Source organism: Pogoniulus pusillus, chromosome 6 (genome assembly GCF_015220805.1).
Source record: "Pogoniulus pusillus isolate bPogPus1 chromosome 6, bPogPus1.pri, whole genome shotgun sequence".
NCBI classification, from domain to species: domain Eukaryota; kingdom Metazoa; phylum Chordata; class Aves; order Piciformes; family Lybiidae; genus Pogoniulus; species Pogoniulus pusillus.
In genome coordinates, this window is record NC_087269.1 from 14022728 (window position 1) to 14041661 (window position 18934).

Here is an 18934-nt window from a genome sequence, read left to right on the forward strand (position 1 = left end):
CTGGCCCCGCGCTGTCGCCCTGCGCATGCGCCGCCGCGGACTGGGCTGTTGCTCCCTGACGGGTGGCTGCGGCGGGTCCTCGCCATGGAGTCTTACGACGTGATAGCGAACCAGCCCGTCGTGATAGACAACGTGAGTGCGGGAGGCCGCGCGTCCTGGGAGCTGGGAGGGCGGGAAGGGTCCGCGGGCCGGAATTCCTTTGTCATCGAAGACGGCCGCGCCCCGCCTGCCGCCGCCTACTCATCCCTCCCCCCATCCCCCACCTCCCGCTAGCCCGGCCGCCGCCTCGGGCCCTCATACAGCGGCGTCCGCTGCTTTCTCACAGGCTGCCGCCGGGGTGGGGCCGTCGCGGTTCGGCGCACCGCGATTGGTTGAGGTATCTGCCTGTCACCCGTGAGGGGGCTGCTGCCCCTCGCTGGTGTGGGCCCCTGCCGCCGCCGAGGTGCCTGCTGGATGGGCGGGGCGAGGCGACCCTATTGGCTGGGGTAGTTGTCAGTCAGCAGCGGCATCCCGCAGTTACCTGCCCGGTGCTTCCCGCCCCGCCCTCGTGCAGCGCACCTGTGCTCATTGGCAGGAGGAGCTGTCTGTCAGGCAGCACTGCTTCCCGGCGCAGCGGCCCCGCCTTGGCCCTCTTTGTGCCTGGGGGACAATGGCGACCGGTGGGCTCGGTATTGCCCGGACTCCCGGCGTGCTCCGGGGTGCGCCTTGGTCACATTCCCAGCATGCTCTGGGGGTGACTGTGGTGGAGATGATTACAGACAGCTCCCTGACTGCCCTAATAAGAGGGACACAGACGCCCTCAGTACCAGCCACCTCCTCGCAGCACGTCTGGCCTAGTGGTCTCAGCAAGGGAGTACTGACACCCAAGGCATGGGTTCCTATTCTAAAGCCCACAGGAGGGAGAGCTCTTTAAGAAACTGCACCCAGCAGGGGTTGCATCAGCTGTAATTTGACAATGGGGTGTGGTGTCACAGATAGCTGCTCCTAGCTGATAATGTTTCTCATTAGCTCAAAGCAGACCTTCAGCCTGTGTGGGTAATAGATCAAAGATGAGTGACGATGATTAAATGCCTTGGAGAGGTACTTCTGAGTCCAGTTCTGATTAGCCTGTCCACGCTGGCCTCTCAAGGGAAAAGATTATCCAGGAAGAGGTGGGAGGGTATATCTTGGAGGGAACCTCCTTCAATGTAGTGAGTCACAAATTAAACTCCTCCCTTATGACTTCTGCTGCCAGATTTTGTTGTTTCAGAGGGTCAGTGTTGTGATCCCTTATTTTTCCATAGTAATTTCTTCTCAATCTTTTTGCCCTGTAACATGTAGACTTGCTAGTCTGGCACTTCTCAACCTTCTGGGTTTTTTGTTTTCCCATAAGCTGTAGTATGTGCATAGGCCTTCTCAGATCAAGCCCTGGCCCCTTCATTATTACTCATCCCATAAGGGCTCTCTGCACAGTCTTGATTTTGTTTCATCCCCTGGAATCACAGCAGGGGGATTTGGATTGGATAGTGAAGGAAAATATCTAATGGAAGAGGAGACTGAGTAGTAAAGTTAGCTATGTGGAGAAAAATGTGTTTCTTTTTTCAAGACATTAAAGAATGGATTAGGTTGGTTGTTCTTAAAAATGAATAAAGTAACACTGACCATGCTGTGGTGTCAAGTGATTAGGTTACCATTAAAGCTATTTCCAAGCACTCTGGTACTATGAAGATGTGCTGCTTGTGCCGTAGTCATGTAATAGCAGCCTATAGCTAGTTTCAGTGTGTCCTTTTGTTATTTAGTGCAGTGATTGCTGCCTCTGCTTCAGATCTGAGGAAGAGCTCATGTGTCAGCAACTGACTCTGTTTCTTTTCTCATTTTATCAGCTGTTCTTATAAAAGTGAATTCTTGCCTCTCTGATAAACAAGTTCCCCCTTCTCCTCCCTGTACAAGAAGAATGAAATAGTTGTTGTAACATCTGCCTTTAGTGCTGGCAGACTGTCAGCAGAGGAGCTTTGTGGTGACGCTGCATTTTTGGTACTCTTCGGAGTTCAGGCAGGATGGGAGGTGGAGCTGCACAAGGCAGGTACTGCTGTTCCTGCTGCCTCATTACTGCTTTTTCTCAAGAGTTGCCGGCACCTTTTCAGGGCTGACTTGTCATCCCAGTCTTATGTATGCATGTGTTTGGGAGGGTGGGAAGGGAGAACTGCAATACTGTGCTGGCAAGCAAGACAAGCAAGCTAGTCCTCACAGTCCCAGCCATAGTATCTTGGTGTGTTCCAAAATAATATTAAGATATGTAGCTAAAAGCCTAACAAGATTGACTTTTTTCTCTTACCGAAGAGTACACTCAGTTGCATGTTTTCAGCAGGCAGAGTTTTGTAACATACAGTGAGATGTTGGAGCTGTACCTCAGCACAACCTTAATGTTCCTCCTTGTCCAATACGTAATTTAAAAAAGGATTGTGTTTCCATCTTGAACTCCAGACAAGCTCTCTTTAAAATAAGTGGTCTGGGAGCTCTGATGAACCTAATGTATATGTAAACTGGTGTCATGGTTTAACCCCAGCCAGCAACCAAATGCCATGCAGCCACTTGTTGACTCTTTCCCCTCCCAGTGGGATGAGGAGGAGAAGCAAAGTAAAAGTAAAATTTCTGGGTTTAAATACTAAGATATTATATTCCTTTTAATTATAATTATTATATATTTTATTTTCATTACTAACTAAAAGGATGAGAAAGAAAACCCAAGAAAGACAAAGTATGCACAATGCAATTGCTCACAACCTGCTGATCAGTGCCTGAGCAGCAAACAACTTCTTTTCTTGGTCCAACTCCTCCCAGATTATATACTGAGTTTGACATTCTATGGTATGGAATATTCCATTGGTTAGTTTGGGTCACCTGGCTGTGTGTGCTCCGTCCCAGTTTCTTGTGCACTTGCTCCCTGGGAGAAGATGTGGAACTGAAAAATCCTTAACTTGGGATAAACGCTACATAGCGACATCTACCACATCAGCATGTTATCAACATTGTTCTCTCACTAAATCCAAAGCACAGCACTGTGCTAGCTACTAGGAAGAAAATTAACTCTATCCCAGCCAAAACTGGGCTACCAACAGCATGGTTCAGTGATAGCCTAAGCAAGTGCAAGTTCCTTGACCTCCATGGAGTTGTCTCTTTTTTGCATAAAAGAGGATGAAATTTGATTTTGTCTGAGTGGTGGTATTTTAAACAGCTGAGCTGTCAGTAAGGCCCAATTTTGTCTTTGGTTTGTTCTTGATCTTTTAAAATGTGGTCTAATAAAATATATTTTAGACAATATGAAATGTGCACTCCATAAAGACTGCTACATGGCAGGTGGGCTCTCTTGATGATTTCTGTTTAAATTTGAGTCCTAATTGCATGTGGGTGAATGAATCAATAACTATCTCCAGAGCTAGTACAAGAGGCATGTGGAGGCATGTGCAGTTACTTCAAGGTACTCACAATAATTTTCCATGAGCTTATCTTTCTTCACTTTTACATCTGACATGTAGTTTTTCTGTCTTCTTTTTTTTTTTTTTACTTTTGGAAAAAAAAAACAACCAAACAAAAAAAACCAACTAGCCAAAACAAAACCAAACAAACTAAATGGATCAAAAGCCTAGCTGGAATGCTTGCTTCTGAAAGGATGTCAGTTTTTAAAGTTTTTACATGTCAGAACTTGCAACAGAAGGGAGTATTTGTGGTGTTTTGCTTATATGAAGCAATGATAAAACCCTAAGTCTTTAAACCTGAATCAGTCAGGCTTATTTCAAGACTTAAACCTTTTCCTCTCATTGTGTAGGAATCTTAATCTGGTCTCATTTGCTCACTGCTCACACATCTTCAAGAGGTAAAATGTTTTCAAGAAAAATTGAATAGGTCAAAAGGTGCTGTCAGGTCTTTGCAGTGCTGCAGCAGCAATCAACTGTGCTTGGTTTATTCCCAGGCACTTGAAGGAACAACTGTGGTGACATCTCATCCTACCAGCACATTCAAAAGAATCATTTGTCTTTGGCTCAAGTCAGGACTTCTGAGCTATCAGCACATTTGGTTAACTTTGAACTTCAGTATGTAAATGTTAAAATGCATAACTTGCTGGGATTCTCACTAGGACACACTGGGTGATTTTTGGTCTGGCATAAAGCAGTTTTGATCTCTGTGTTAAATAGGGGCATCATTGTTCTTCTGAATTTCCTAGCAGCAGAAAGATCGCTTCTGTGCTGGCAGAAAGATCAGTCACTGTCCTGAATAAAATACTCAATAAGTACAATATTCTGATGTGGTTACCTTACTATGTTTGAGTCAACTTTTTTTGTTTTGCTACAAGGCCTGACAAAGGAGGGTATTATTTCCCTGGTAGAGAGTTGTTTTTAAACTATGATAAGGAAAATCAAAATACTAGATTTGTTTTATTCCTGGCTTCATTTTGAAATTAACAGCCAAAAGAGAGTCTGTGTAAAGGGAAGTTCTTTTAATTTTAACATTTCACAGTTTCCTTTGTTGCACCAGCACCTGCTAGTGTATATGTTGGAATGCTGAGTGAGTCTTGCTTGCCCAGAGGGAGTACTCCTGCCCAGGTGCCAGCATGGGTGTGTTCCTTGAGCCAGCCTGGCTACAGGTGTTTGGCAGGAGTCAAGGATTTGAGCAGTCTATCTTTTTTATGTTTTATATATACATAGGTCTGCTGTGCAGAGTGTTCCTCGTTTTATAGATGCAACCTGGTAAATCTGACTGACAGTTTTAAGGCAGGAGTGCCCTAGCCCTGGTGGCAGAGCATGAGTGCTGTCTTCAAAGCCTGGCACCTTGACTGAAAGTGCTGATGGAAGTAACTTGGGAACAAGGCACTGGCCTGTGAAGTGGAGAGGCTGGATCTGCCTCACATTCCTTTTTGCTGAGCCTGCTCTGGCTGGTAACCTCTGGCACTGGAATGGAGCAGGCAGCTAGGACTTCAGCATCATAAACTGCTGCAGCCAGAACTTTTCTGGCAGAGCTCTGAGCAACATATTTGTTCTCAGCCTCCAAAAGAAAGCAGTGATACTGACCTGGGAAGAAGAAAGCCATAGAGGAGCTGCATCACTACTCATTTTAAAATGCTCTGGTGGAGTCCCAAATGTCTTTTTGCCCTGAAAATCGGCACATTCCTGCTGCAGAACTCTTGAGAGTGAACAGGCACTTCATAGGTCACAGGTTTCAGTACAACTTATACACTTTGCTCCCAGTACAAGGTAAAGCAGAAGTGCCCCTCTTTCTGCAGAGAAATTTGCTCCTGTGGTAGTCTGGGATTACCAGTGAAATGGCTTTTCCAAGAAGATCCTATGAAAATCGGCTCCATAGCAAAACTTGGTTGTTCCTGCAAGCTGCTCATTGTTTCAAGATGTCATTCCCTTGTGCAGGGAGAGGAAATGGAGGAGGAGAAGGAGGCAACACACGTTCGAGTTGATGATGGGGTTCCCAGGATGCTTACAGATGATACCACGGGAGCTGTGGAGCCAGATGCCTAGCACTGACTTGCTGCCAGGGCCTCCCAGTGGCTGGTTTTACCTGCTCTGTGTTTGCTGGTTTGAATGTTGCAGAAGGCTTTTTGAATTTGTGTCTTTTTGGCTGCCATACCTAATATCTTCTTTATTGTCTCTTCTAAACAAGCCCAGTCAGCTGCTCTTCCTGCCTCTGGCTTTTTCCCTTACAATCTCACTGGCACTTTTGTTCTTTCTAGGCCCCTAATCTGGATTTGTTTCCAGTGCCTTCTCTGTCCACACTTCTGCTTCCTGCCTCCTTTGCATTCTTTCCCCTAGTCTCTGCTCTAACCTGCTGCACAGGGTCCTTTTCCTGCTCGCTGCTCTGACTTTATCCACCCTTTCTCCTACCTTTACAAATCTGCTTTTAAGAGGCCTCAGTGCCCCCTGAATCCATCAGGGTTCAGCTGTTTGGTTTTCTGAAATGCCATCCTCCGGCCAGAGAATATTTAAGATTGGTAGAAAACCGCGGAGCTTGATTTAGCCTCCTGCACTCATGGCAGTAGCACCGGGTAGAAAAATACTTGTCTGTACTGAACGGCATTTGAGTGTCTGCAAATTGGTACCAGAATGCTCTCAAGTGTTTGTGCCCTGTGCGGTTTGTCGCTGCCGTGGAGGTGCCATTACTCCCCTCCAGCGTTCAAGCTGGCCTGCTGGCACCTTCCCATCCCTAATGATGCCTCGAGAAGCAGTCCTCAGGGAGCATTTTTCCTGGTGAAATGGAGAGTGCCTGCAGTACTGGTGTGCTTTGCTACTCCTTTAAAACTTGTGAAGAGAACTGAATGAAGAAGATCACCTCTTTCTCTGTTGCTCCCACAGGGCTCGGGTGTTATCAAAGCAGGTTTTGCAGGCGATCAAATCCCCAAATACTGCTTTCCAAACTAGTAAGTATTCTGCTGTGCTTGGTAAGTTTTTTTTGTACTGCGTACAAATTTTTTGCTATGTAGAGTGGAATAATAATTCGAGTTTGAAGCTGGAGGAAAGAGTTATTCTTTTTCTGCCTGCTGCACAGAAGCATCAGAGAGGTGAGATTTCTGCTATTAAGTACTTGAAGATATTTTGAGGAGGATGTGCTGTAAAAGTTGGCTTACTGCTTTGTCAGGCTCAGTCAAAGCTGTAGGATCCTTCCGTTTTTAGATATTAGGAAAAGGACCAGGAAAAAGACAAAGTTGGGACAAGAGGTGTGAAGACTTCTACATTTATTTCCTGTATGTTTTGTCTTGATTCCTGACATACTTCATTGGAAGATTCTGAGGTTTACTGGGAGGAGGACCGCTGGGTCAGGAACTATGAATAGTCACTGGCTTTTGTTTTCAGTGGGGTTGAGTGTGTTTGTGTTCTGAGCAATGTGTTCTATATGATGAGATAGGGTAGGGGACTATGAATATCTAATCTGAGAAAACCTACCTGAGGTCAGGCAACTCTTATGTGGATCCCTTAGCTCAGACTATTGCTCACATTTGCCCCAGGTGCTGCTGAAACAACTAAGTCCTGAATCATCAAGGAAAATGTGGCCAGACTCAGCTGATTTAATGTCCTGCCAGTTTGCAACTGTCTGCAATCTGTTCCCTTCACCTCTGATTCTGAGATTAACTTGGAGCAAACCTGGGTTTGCCTGGACCTGGTAGTGCCCATCACTTCAGATAGTACTGGCTATGATAGAGAGGAGCACAAAGTAGTTCATCCTTGGGTGCATTTGAGCTCTTTCTCTAGAAGGATTTATACTCTTGCCTCTGTTCTAGTGTGGGCAGACCAAAGCACACTCGTGTTATGGCTGGCGCTTTGGAAGGGGACATTTTCATTGGTCCAAAGGCAGAGGTAAGAAAACCTGTATACTGTACTTCTCCATGTATCTCAGAATGCTGCTGTAAGGAGGGACTGTAGCAGCTGTGCTTAAAAGGGCTGTGATTCCTTGGTATTAGTGTGTATATCTGAAGAGCGGAATAGATTGTCACTTCTGAGCATGTCCAAGGTGGAGTGTAAAGCTTCATGAAATTCTTGTGCCAACTTGCTGACCGCAGTCTTTTTTTCCCAAGTCCTGTATCTCTTCTTTTTTTTCTAGGCTACTTCTAGGTCTGCATGGTTACAGCCCCATCTTTTTGACTGAGAACTTTAGAAGTTGACCCTACTTGGTTGCCTTTTATCTCCCTGGGGTGGGCAAGAAGCTTGCTTTTCACACTCCTGCTTTTTTCAGTATGTAGTTATATGGTCTGACATTTCTCATGAGCCCTCCAAACTACATTTCCCAATACTGCCCTGTTGTGTTTTATATCATGACCAGAGATACCATTTGATAGGTTGGCTCGAGAAGTGTTAGCATGGAATGTGCTTTGCAAATGTCAGACTTTCCTTCTCTGTATAAAAAGGCCTTGTTTAGTCTCATGAATACATCTCTGGGAAAGATGTTTGCCATTAGTTTTTAGGTTTTGTCCTATATGCTAGAGATAAGTTGTGTCCTAGCAGAATCAAAAATAAGTGAGTCTGACATTCATTCGTAGTGCTCAGAATTGTGATTGTTTGAGTCTCTGATAGGTATGCTGGGATGTCCTTTCTGTTTGTTCAGGAGCACAGAGGTCTCCTCTCCATCCGATACCCCATGGAGCATGGCATAGTGAAGGATTGGAACGACATGGAGCGCATTTGGCAGTATGTGTATTCAAAGGACCAGCTTCAGACGTTCTCAGAGGAGGTGAGGGTTACTTCGTTATGTAAAGGCTCAGGTATCATTCATTTTGTATGTGATACTAGTAGCCTTGTAACTCCAGGAAAGATTTGGGACTTATCCTTTAGTCTTCTTTCTCAATGCATCTGCTGTTAAATTAGGCTCTTTTACCTCTTGGGAGATACTGCACAAGAAATATCCGAGCAGAACTCCTGTTTAGGCCTGACTGAAAAATCTGATTTTGTTATTTTCACTGTCTCTAATGATTCTGCTCTAGCCCAAGTGCTTTCTGGCTTTTCCTGTTCTACCTGTGCATCAGGCATGTCCACTTAGCAGTGACATGATATGAGGTGAGGAAGGAGAAAACCACAGTCCTGTGATCTGGAAGGAACTGACAAAAATGTAGTAAAATGACTGAGAGCAATAGGGTATATTAGTGGAGTAGGAATGTTTCTACTTGCTTGTGATAAGACCATATGCTTTCCTCCTTTCTTTAGGGTCGATTTGTTTTGGCAAATCTGGCTTTCTGCACTGAGAGCCATCTTGTTCTTCCTTTATGGGTAGAGTTATACACAAAGCAGATTTCCTAACACTTCTTCACAAGCAGACCAGAACTCTGCTGGTCTTCCAATTTCTCAGCGGTTTATCATGGTGCAATACAGCTCTGTAGCTAAAATTATTCTGTTCTACCTGTCCTCTTGCACCAGTGGTTCTTAAAGTGAATAAATAAGCAGAAATTTTCAGGAAAACACGTCTATCTGCCTCCTGGTCATTGCAGCACAGCTCCTTCTTTCCTTTCCCAGCATCCTGTGCTGCTGACAGAAGCACCCCTTAACCCACGCAAGAACAGAGAGCGTGCTGCTGAGGTGTTTTTTGAGACCTTCAATGTGCCAGCATTGTTCATCTCCATGCAAGCTGTGCTTAGCCTGTAAGTGTCTTTCGTCTTTGATTTGTGCTTGTGAAATGTTGCTGTGAAGCCCATTTTTTCACAAACCAAAAACCTGCAGAAGACTACAGAATTAACCAGGTTGGAAAAGACCTTGGAGATCAAGTCCAACCTGCCACCCAGCGTCATCTAATCAACTAAACCATGGCACCAAGTGCCACATCTGGTCTCTTTTTAAGCAATTTCAGGGATGGTGACTCCACTACCTCCCTGGGCAGCCCGTTGCAATAGCCAGTCACTCTTTCTGCAAAGAACTTCTTCCTAATGTCCCACCTAAACCTGCCCTGGTTCATCTTGAGACTCTGTCCCCTTGTTCTGTCACTGGCTGTCTGGGAGAAGAGACCAACCCCCACTTGGCTACAACCTCCTTTAAGGTAGTTGTAGACAGCAATGAGGTCTCCCCTGAGCCTCCTCTTCTCCACACTGGTGTCTGACCTACCCCTTTTCAAGCAAGAGCTGAATCTGAATTTTAATTGCTTTAATAAAGAGTTCTCAGGAGCTTAGAATCATAGAATCAACCAGGTTGGAGCTTGCTGAACTCTAACTGATAAGAACTAGATTTTGGGGTTTTTCCTAGCTGCTGTTCACATGACATCTCTGCTCCCTGAGTTGAGCCTGGATGTGCTGCATGCTTGAGGTTGCTTGTTCTGACTTGATTGTTTTCCCCTTTGCTAGCTACGCAACTGGGAGGACTACGGGAGTGGTGCTGGACTCTGGGGATGGCGTTACCCATGCGGTTCCTATCTATGAAGGCTTTGCCATGCCCCACTCCATCATGCGGATTGACATTGCTGGCCGCGATGTCTCACGCTTCCTGCGTCTCTATCTCCGGAAGGAAGGCTATGACTTCCACACAACCTCTGAATTTGAGATTGTCAAGACCATCAAGGAGGTGATGTGCTGTTTCTGTGTTTATCCAAGAGGGAATTTCTGCTCAAGGGAAGTCATAGCTTGTAAAATCTAGTGGGGAGTGCCAGCCTGCTTAGCTCCACACTTCATTCTTTCACCTGTCTGAGAGAGACTAGGGGCACTTAGGTAATGCAAGGACTGGAGAATCTCTTACGAGGAGAGGCTGAGAGAGCTGGGACTGTTGATCCACGAGAAGAGAAGGTTGGGAAGGATCTCACCACTGTATATAAATGTCTGAAAGTAAACAAAGCCATCACATTTCAGTGATGTCCAGCATCAGGGCACGGTAGACAAACCCTGGAGACTTGTGGAGTCTCTGTTCTTGGTGGTATTGAAAGCCATCTAGACATGGTTTTAGGCAACCTGCTATAGGAAACTCTGCTTGAACAGAGAGATGGACAAGATGATCTCCAGAGGCCACTTGCAACCTCAACCATCTTGTGTTCTGGGAGACTTAGTGTCAAAGTTGCATCTAATTCCTGTGGAAAGGCACTTGACGTGGAGGTGAAGACGAGCTGGTGGTTCAGAATCAGTTTTGCATTTATCTCAAGGTGATGTCTTTCACTGCTGTTTACCCTTCATGGTGAGGGTCTGCAAAGTCCATGGTCTTTTCCCCAGCACAAAATACTGTTGAAATTGGGTCTTCCCAAAGAGATGCACAGATTTTTGATTGTTAGTGAGAAAAGTATTTTATCAGAGGCATTTAGGTTTACCATTCTCATCTCCCTGATTATGTTTCCTCTCTAGCGTGCCTGCTACCTGTCAATAAACCCCCAGAAGGATGAGACTCTGGAGACCGAGAAGGCTCAGTACTACCTACCAGATGGAAGCACTATTGAGGTTTGTAAGGACCACCGCCCTCAGAGGATTCCTGATGTGAAGGAACAGGGTTTCCAAAAAAGCTTCCTGCCTAGTGATGTGAAAAATAGTACAGCATTAGGTGCGAGGGGATAATTTTAGAAGATAAGAACTCATGCCAGGCTGGGCACTAGAATTTTTGGGTGAAGGAAACTATTAGAAACCTCACAACTTCTACTGGAAGTCCCAGATAAGGGTACAACTCAACCTTGGGGACGTTGAGCTGTCTGACCTAGCAAGTCTTTATGCAGATCAGGAATGGAGTGTGTAGTTACCAGCTCACTCTAAATTCAGCAGTGGTTTTGTATCTGGCTCTTGTCCTACCTAGAGGTGCAGAAACAATTGCATTGAAGAGCAAGTTAAGAATACTCCTCAAAAGACTGAGCCCACTATAGAATGGTTGAAAGAGAAGAAATACAAATCTTAGTTCTGGCACCAGACAGGGGTGGATTTATTCCCTTTTCTGCCAGGGGTGAAATGGCATAGCTGGGAGCCTGCTGTATAGGGCTGAGTAAGTTTCTTTATCTTTCCTCTGCCAAATGGAAACAGTACCTGTTCTAGGAGCAGCAGTCCAAGCTGGTGTTCATTTGGGAGCTAACAATGCAACATGAACGTCCAGGAAACTTCATTACTCTACAAGCTTCACCTAAAAGAGGCAGGCCCAAACTGTAGACAGTGAACAGAGACACACTACTCTCTCTTTCCCTCTGTGCTGATTTCTCCCCTTGCAGATTGGTTCTGCCCGTTTTCGAGCCCCGGAGCTGCTGTTCCGGCCAGACCTGATAGGGGAGGAATGTGAAGGACTCCACGAAGTGCTCGTTTTTGCCATTCAGAAATCAGACATGGACCTGAGGCGAACGCTATTCTCCAACATCGTGCTGTCTGGAGGCTCCACCCTTTTCAAAGGTTCCTGCCTCTCCTCTTCCAGTGGGCTGTGACATACCTGATCTCTTTGGTTTTTTTTTTTCTCCTGTGAAACTGGGGAGGTAACCTGGGTCACCTAACTTGTCCTGTGAAATGAGGGTTGTGGGAACTCTGCTTTCTCAGGAGGGGCTACTACCTAATTTCATTAGTCCTTCTGGGTATGGAAGACATCCCTGCCCTTCTTGGGTTTTGCAGGGTCTTTTCTTTTTTCCTCCTATCACTCTGCCCATGTCAGGACTGAATAGCTGTGCTCAGTTTTGCTGCTCCACTAACTCAGGGTAGTTAAGACTGGATACCTGAAATGCTTTTGCATCACCTGAGGTTCCTTAGGTTTTTGGTACCTGAGAGAGTCCAACAAGCTTGCTGCTGCATAAAATGTCAGACAAGTGTGCAGAAAGCTTTCTAACTACTCACTCGGGCTCAGCTTGCCCCCATCAACTTAAAAACATCTTCTGCCAGAGTTTCAGCCTGTTACCTGCAGGCGGACTTCTCCAGAAAGGTCCTGGTCTTTCTGTTGCAACCTTGGTTCCCTGTAGAAATGGGCTGGACACAGGAGGAAAACCCAGGGAAGGAGGAGGGAACTGGCCCACCTGTGGTCCTAGCAAAAAAATCTCGGTTACTCATCTCAAACTGCTGCTGAGAGGTAAAGCCCATTGTACCAGGGTCCAAGGTATGCCTGAGGGAGATGGAATCTCATTATCTCACTGGTTGTGTTCCATGCCTCTCCAAACTGGGCACTCTGTTAGAGCTGGAGTGGGGTGTTTTGGTAGGACTGCAGAAGACATGTCTGCACTCTTAGCAAATGGAACTTGTGGTGTTGCTGAGGGACTCAGACTACACATTTTCTGTCTTTTGTAGGCTTTGGTGACAGGCTTTTGAGCGAAGTGAAGAAGCTAGCTCCGAAGGATGTCAAAATAAGGGTAGGAGCAATCTCTTTTTGTGCTTACCACTTGCTCCACATGCTGTTCTGTGGCCTCTAAAGAACCATGCTGAGAGTGGAGCTGCCAGTTGCCGCAAACCAGAAACAGCTTTCCCAAGACAGCTCAACACTATTTGCTGTTGTGATGACAATCCAGAAACCTATTTGGTTTCGTTCCAAGAGAAGGTGACTTCTCTGACAACATAACCCCTGGTCAAGGATCCTGGACCACTGTGGCTGTTTTAGGGGTGTGTGATGGGTGCCTTTCTAGTGGGAGAGATCATACTGGTATTTGCCATCTGTCAACTATAATAAAATGGGGTCAATGTCCTGGGAGGAGCAGACTGGAGCTTGGAAGGATATTGACTGACTCTCTATTTCTCCCAGATATCAGCTCCTCAGGAGAGATTGTATTCCACATGGATTGGGTATGTACTGTGCAGTGGCATGTCTTGCTGTGGGAGGAGGGGTGGGGAGGTGCAGCCTGCTGGCATTCACATTATTTGTCTGTTCTGGTGCTGTGTGTCAGAAAAGTTTCATCATTCGGTTGCACGATGCTCAGAGTGGTCACTGAACCTGACTCCACCTGCACTGCCAGCCCCTCAGCCTTTTCTCTCCTTGAGACTCCTGCAGAACCTGTTAATTTTTCTATGTCTTGCCAAACAAAATGTCCAGTCTAAGATAAAATAAGCTCATAGGTAGTATGTTTCTTGGAGCAGATCCTCTAGACATGTTGCCCCTCTTGCATATCTCTTTGACACTGATCAGGAGAAATTAACTCTACCCCATAGTTGTAGAAAGTGAGACCAGATCCTACATGACAAGAGCTGGTGTTTGGAGCAATGATGAGCAGGTTGTTTGGGAGGAGGTGGTGCCAGGCTTTGCAGTGCCAGCACATTTGAGGCTAGCAGGAGAGGAAGTGACGGTCCAGAGAGCATTTCTGTTGTAGATAACTGAGAAACTCGGCACGTTCTGACCTGGGGACGTGTTAAGCAGTAGAAGCAGCTCATCTGTAGAAATACAATGAGTGCCCCAAACATTTTCCTTTAACCCATAACATGCCTGTCTCTTCCCAGTGGCTCTATCCTGGCCTCACTGGACACCTTTAAGAAAATGTGGGCTTCGAAAAAGGAGTATGAAGAAGATGGAGCTCGTGCCATCCACCGGAAAACCTTCTAGCGCTGGGACATGCCCTCGGTGTCCGAAGACTCACTTCAGTTCTAAACTCGCTTTTCTGAGTCCGAGTGTGAGAGCTGCCTGTGTGTGTGTGTGCGCGCGCCAGCATGCCCCGATGTCACTGAGCAAAGACAACAGCAGCAGGAGGGTTGTACTAGTACTACTAACTTCTTTTTTTTTTACTATTTTTTGTTTTGTTGTTGTTTTTTTTTTTTTTAATGGAAAGGAGGAAAATACCAATCTGAATTTCTCCAGAGCAGCCCATTCCTTTTTCATTTCAGCCCCTTAATCTCTGTAATGCAATCATGTTGTCACTGTAAAACAGACAAGCAAAAACAAAGGGAACAGCTTATAGAAACTGCCTAACAAGCCAGAAGGGAGCCAACCACTGCAGACTGCTCACACAGGCTTTAGTCAGTCTGACTGCAATGCCTGGATTGTCCAGAAACATGTAGCTGAGGCCCCATAGCTACTTTAGTCTTCACCATCAGTAGGTTTTTGAGTTGTTTATATTTTTTATTAAGAGAAGGCCCATTCTCCCCCACTGGTTTTGGTGTGTGAGCGTGTGTGTATGTGCGTGTGTGTGTGTGTAACTTCTTGGCCTGATGTGCGGGTCTGCACCACAGCTGGAGAAGTTGGTGATAGGACTTAGTTTGTATTGCATGGAGTAGAACAAAGCCAATCTAATCAGCTATCATTGTACTAGACGGTTATTCTCTCGTACCTTGTTTTAAATACCTTTTCTCCTCTGGAAGCAAGTGCCCCAGAATGGGGGTGAAGGCACATGTGTGTTCCCCCTCAACCTGCCAAGATTTACAGTGCTGAGTTCTCATGTTCTTTCTCTGTAAGAGTCAAGGCTGTTTCCCTCCTTCCTGCCATGTCAGGGCAAAAGGGAGCATGTATCTGCAGCCAGGCATAACTCCTGTGTACTTTATTCTGGGTCAAAACAATAATTGGAAAGGTGCATTGTAATGTAAGAATTGTTTTATTTATTGAAATGTCTGAGGCTATCTCAAATACTGACCACAGCACCTGGGAAGTCTGCTTTGGGTCTTCTTTGAACACCTGTTACCCAGATGTCCTTGGTTGGATGCTAACACTATGTACAGCACACATGCTTAGCAGGACAGCCTGCCACATCACCCTGCAGCTGCTCTTTAGGGAGTGAGGTGGTTCTCTATGAATGCACTGAAGGAGAGGACAATAAACCGTACCAGGTCATTGGTGCGAGCAGGAAGCTGTTGCAGCTGTTGCTATGGATGCGTTCTGCTGTACTGCATCTGCCTCTGCTTGCCTGCTGGCTGCTCTGCTTCTGCCACGTTAACAGCCAGGGGTGGGCCTACAGTCCCATTCGTGTGGGGAGTGCCACTGGTTCCCCTTTAGGTTTTTGTTATGCACTATTTGGTGCTTGCCTTAGTTTTCTGCAGTAACTGGCACTATTAGCAGAGCTGGAGTTGCTCGGTGGCAGCTCCTCCCCGTTCCCCTCCTTTCTGTTCATTGCCGCACATCCCCCTTGGGGTCTTTCAAGTGCAGAGATGGGGTAAGAGCCAGAGGTCTGCGCAGAGGCACGGCAGAACTGGGGTGTTGCCCCAGTTGAGATGGGAGGCCGCAGCAGCAGCATGCTACCCCTATAGGAGAGCCACATTCTGAGGGCTCGCAGCATACAAAAGGCTGTAGGCAAGTAGGTGGGGTGGTCCATTCCCTGTTCACCTACTCCCATCAGAGCAGGCTGTGCTTTTTAAGAACCTGTCAGGTAGAAAAGAGCTGTCAATACTCAGCTGCCTTCTGCTGGAAAAACAGTTGTGTTGCTAGTTTGCAGCATGCAGGGAGAAGCAGCAAACCTCACTCGTGCTCCCCAGCAGTGCAGTAATCTCTTCCAACATGCTCCCTGCCCCCCTCCAGGTAGCCCCTCTGCTGCCTTCACAGAAGCAGCAAGTGCTCCATCCAGACAGAAAGGTGCTGTCTCTGATCTAGCATTCGTTCTATCTGCTTGACTGTTCCCTCGCACACTGTCCAAACCATGTTGCCTGGTGGTGCCCAGCATACTTAAATAAAGTCATTCATATACAACCCTCAAGCCTCCTGACCTCATCTTCCCACATTTGAATTTTTAAGGAGGTAACTTGTGTTCTGCTGCCTGTGCAGTATCGTTGCCGACCAGTCTGCAAGGAGACACTATCTGTGACCCAGGATTGCATTTCTGCCCTGGTTTTTGAACTGAGGGAAGAGATTCCTAAGCTGAGCTGTGGCCTGCACTGATGGTGTCCAAAGCCGTTCAGCAACCATTGTAAATAGTTTCTCCATGCAGACAGGTCAGGCAGCTGAGGCATAGAGAAGCTGTGAGCAAGGGCAGCCCTGTCTGAGAGTGATGGGAGTGGTGCTCCTGTCACTGTGAGCAAAGCAGGTAAGAGGGATAAGTGACTTTTCTCCCTGCAAAAGGCAGGTGATGCACCAGCCCACTGATCCTCTTCCCTGCAGAAACTGCCCCAGGCCCCAGCACCCATTTTTGCTGGAGAGGCACAGTCCCCTTTGCTCTTGTCAAACCACAGCACCCTATTAACACAGTCAGTGTGATCCACCTGCAAGAAAAAAAAAAACAACAAAAAACCCCACTCAGCAATACAGAAAAGATCATCTTTAATTTATGAAATGAAGAATCATTCTCAAATTGTGTTAGAATAACTTACTGAACCGCTACAGAAGCTTGGCGGTAGGAATGTCTTGGTCTAAGACAGAAGGCAACAGTGTCCTGAGGCAACGTGGCAGGCTGAGACCCCCGAGGCAACCTGACACTGAACAAACATCACACCCCTCAGCATGCAGCACCCTCCAGACGCCTGCACCTCCGCTCCTGCAGGCACAGGCAGGGCAGAGCTCTGCTTTGGCACATCTTTTCTGCCCGCACCCAAACACGTTGCAGGGATCGAGGAGACACTCCCTCAGCTCAGGGCTCCCCTTGGTGACTACCTCTTCCAGCTGTCCACAGCCAGAATGAAGGTGACCAAAACACCTGCTCTCCTCAGGTCCGTGTCTCAGCAGCCAGAGGAGATGCTCAAACCCTGGGGCACCATTTCAAGTACACAGAAGCTGAGGTGTCTGCCTCACCCACAGAGGTAAAATCTCAACCCTTTGCCCAGCACTTTCAAGACAGGCTCTGAAGACGAATCAAAGGCACAAAAGCAAGAGCCAGTGTCTCCCCCAGGTTACACTCACCCCCTGCAAGAGAGGATGGCACCAAACTGTCTCACTGGGTCAAACGGGACAGCCCTGGGCAGGGAGGCACTTCCACCGGATGAATCGGGCTGGTTCCTTGACCTCCAGCCAGCCCCAGCCAGCATGGGTTTGCTGTACAGCTATGTGACAGTGATGGCTAGCTGGGGCTGTGGATGTGAGAGGAGGAGTAAAGACGGGCAGCAAGATGCCAGGTGAAATGTTCCAGCTCAAGGCTTTGAGCCCAGTTCAGGCCCAGTACCTTTCCTAGCCCAGCAACAACTCCCCCTGCAAGGCCACAAAAGAGGGAGCCTCAGCACAGAACAAGAAATGCTTAAGAGTAGATTTGGTCCAAAAACCACAGCACTGTATGTAGGAATGTTTGTACCAGCTACTGAGAGAGGTCTTCAGGCTCCTCCTAACTCCTGTAGTCCTGCATGCAACCTGTCTGTCAGGTTGTCGCTCGGAAGCCTCCCCACTCCGCTACCGAAAGCTGCAGGGCTTTAGCAGTGAAGGTCTCTCTGTGCTGCCCCCTCCTGCTCAGCCACAGACACTGCGGTTTCCCAGAGCCGTGCCCAGGGCAGAGGCTCTCCCCAGCACACACTGCAAAGCAGCACCATTCTCCTGGGATAAGCGGGAGGTAAAGTGTTCTTGCTCCTGTGGCCAAGCAATCTACCCAAGGCCCCTCACAACACTGAGCTTCTGTGCCTTCCCCTACAATCACCTCTTGGAACGGGTAAACATTGGCATTACAGCATTTCACAGTCGAACCACAAACATCAGGGTTTCTCAGCCCACCAACCCTGCACTTAGCTTGCTGTCCTCCACGAGCCTGGAACCAGCAACACCCTGGGGGCTCAGGCATCCCTAGATCGTTTTGACCTCTGGTGCTCGGCCCTGTGTCAGGCTTTGGCGCTGAGCCTTCACCATCTGCAGACGCTTCCCGTGCAAGTTGAACTGAGACCAGCTGAGGAGCTGCAGCAGTGCACATGTGATGGGCACAAAAACAAGGAGGTAAAAGCAGCCCTGGCGAAGAGTTGGCTCCAAGGCTGCATCAGACTCCAGCTTCGTCTGAGCACTCACCACATTGCTCAAGGGGTTGCGCTGGAAGATGTCGTAGCCTGGTGTCAAAGAAGAGTTTGTGAGAGACTGGGAACAGTGGGAGTACACCCTTGTCCATTCTCTCCAAATGACTGGCCTTGGAAGTGCAACTGGAGGACACTGAACTCACAGGTCTGTCCTCTCCTGCCCAGCTGCTTTCCCCAGGAGCATCCTTACCTGTGTATGCACACAGCAGCCAGGTGCCAATCAGAGGGGCAAAGGTCTGTCCTGGTTTGGTGACCAGAGCCACCATCCCAAACAGCAGTGCTGAGGCTGCCTGCTTCCTATGGTTCAGGACTAGATCCTCATCCACCAAGTCAGTCACCACGAGGTTGAGCAACTTACAAGTTCCTTCTGTGAACACCCGGTTGCTGCAGAACAACAGGCAAAGAACCAAACAGAGGCATCAAGAAAGATGTGTGACAGATCAGAGAAAATGGAGAGAGGGTGAGAAAGGCTCCCCTCTTAAATTAATTTCAGAAGCCTTGGTTACAGGAAGGGAATGCTACCAGCAATAAGCCTTGTGTACCCTGCAGTGATGCCTTGGATCACTCCTGACCTGTCACACAGACAGGCCTGGGGACAGCACGTGCTGGCTCAGTGGTTAACAAGCAGCTGCAACAAACCCTGAGGCCTCTCACCCCAGGTGGGCTATAGAGCTGGGGAGCAGCTCAGCGTAGCAATTGGGAGAGGCTGCTGCAGGCTGCCACCAG

General features: G+C 47.4%; 2 protein-coding genes across 5 annotated transcripts in view; one reads left to right on the forward strand and one right to left on the reverse strand.

Annotated features, from left to right (window-relative positions):
• ACTR1A (actin related protein 1A) lies at positions 1 to 15980 on the forward strand. The gene is made up of 11 exons (XM_064144498.1): positions 1 to 132; positions 6336 to 6400; positions 7259 to 7334; positions 8080 to 8205; positions 8982 to 9106; positions 9800 to 10016; positions 10781 to 10873; positions 11623 to 11797; positions 12674 to 12735; positions 13122 to 13162; positions 13811 to 15980. Exons 1-11 carry the CDS (start codon positions 85 to 87, stop codon positions 13911 to 13913), a joined length of 1131 nt encoding a protein of 376 aa, XP_064000568.1. The 5' UTR covers positions 1 to 84; the 3' UTR covers positions 13914 to 15980.
• MFSD13A (major facilitator superfamily domain containing 13A) overlaps positions 14877 to 18934 on the reverse strand; it is a 16426-nt gene continuing 12368 nt past the window's right edge. For 3 of the 4 annotated variants that reach the window (XM_064144496.1, XM_064144493.1, XM_064144495.1), the window contains exons 8-9: positions 18399 to 18592; positions 16531 to 18241 (exon numbers count right to left, since the gene is read on the reverse strand). In XM_064144496.1, coding sequence (XP_064000566.1) covers positions 17988 to 18241; positions 18399 to 18592 — 448 coding nt within the window. In that variant the 3' untranslated portion in view covers positions 16531 to 17987. Of the gene's footprint in view, positions 16490 to 16530; positions 18242 to 18398; positions 18593 to 18934 lie in introns of those variants that run through there. The other variant, XM_064144497.1, reaches the window with a different exon arrangement.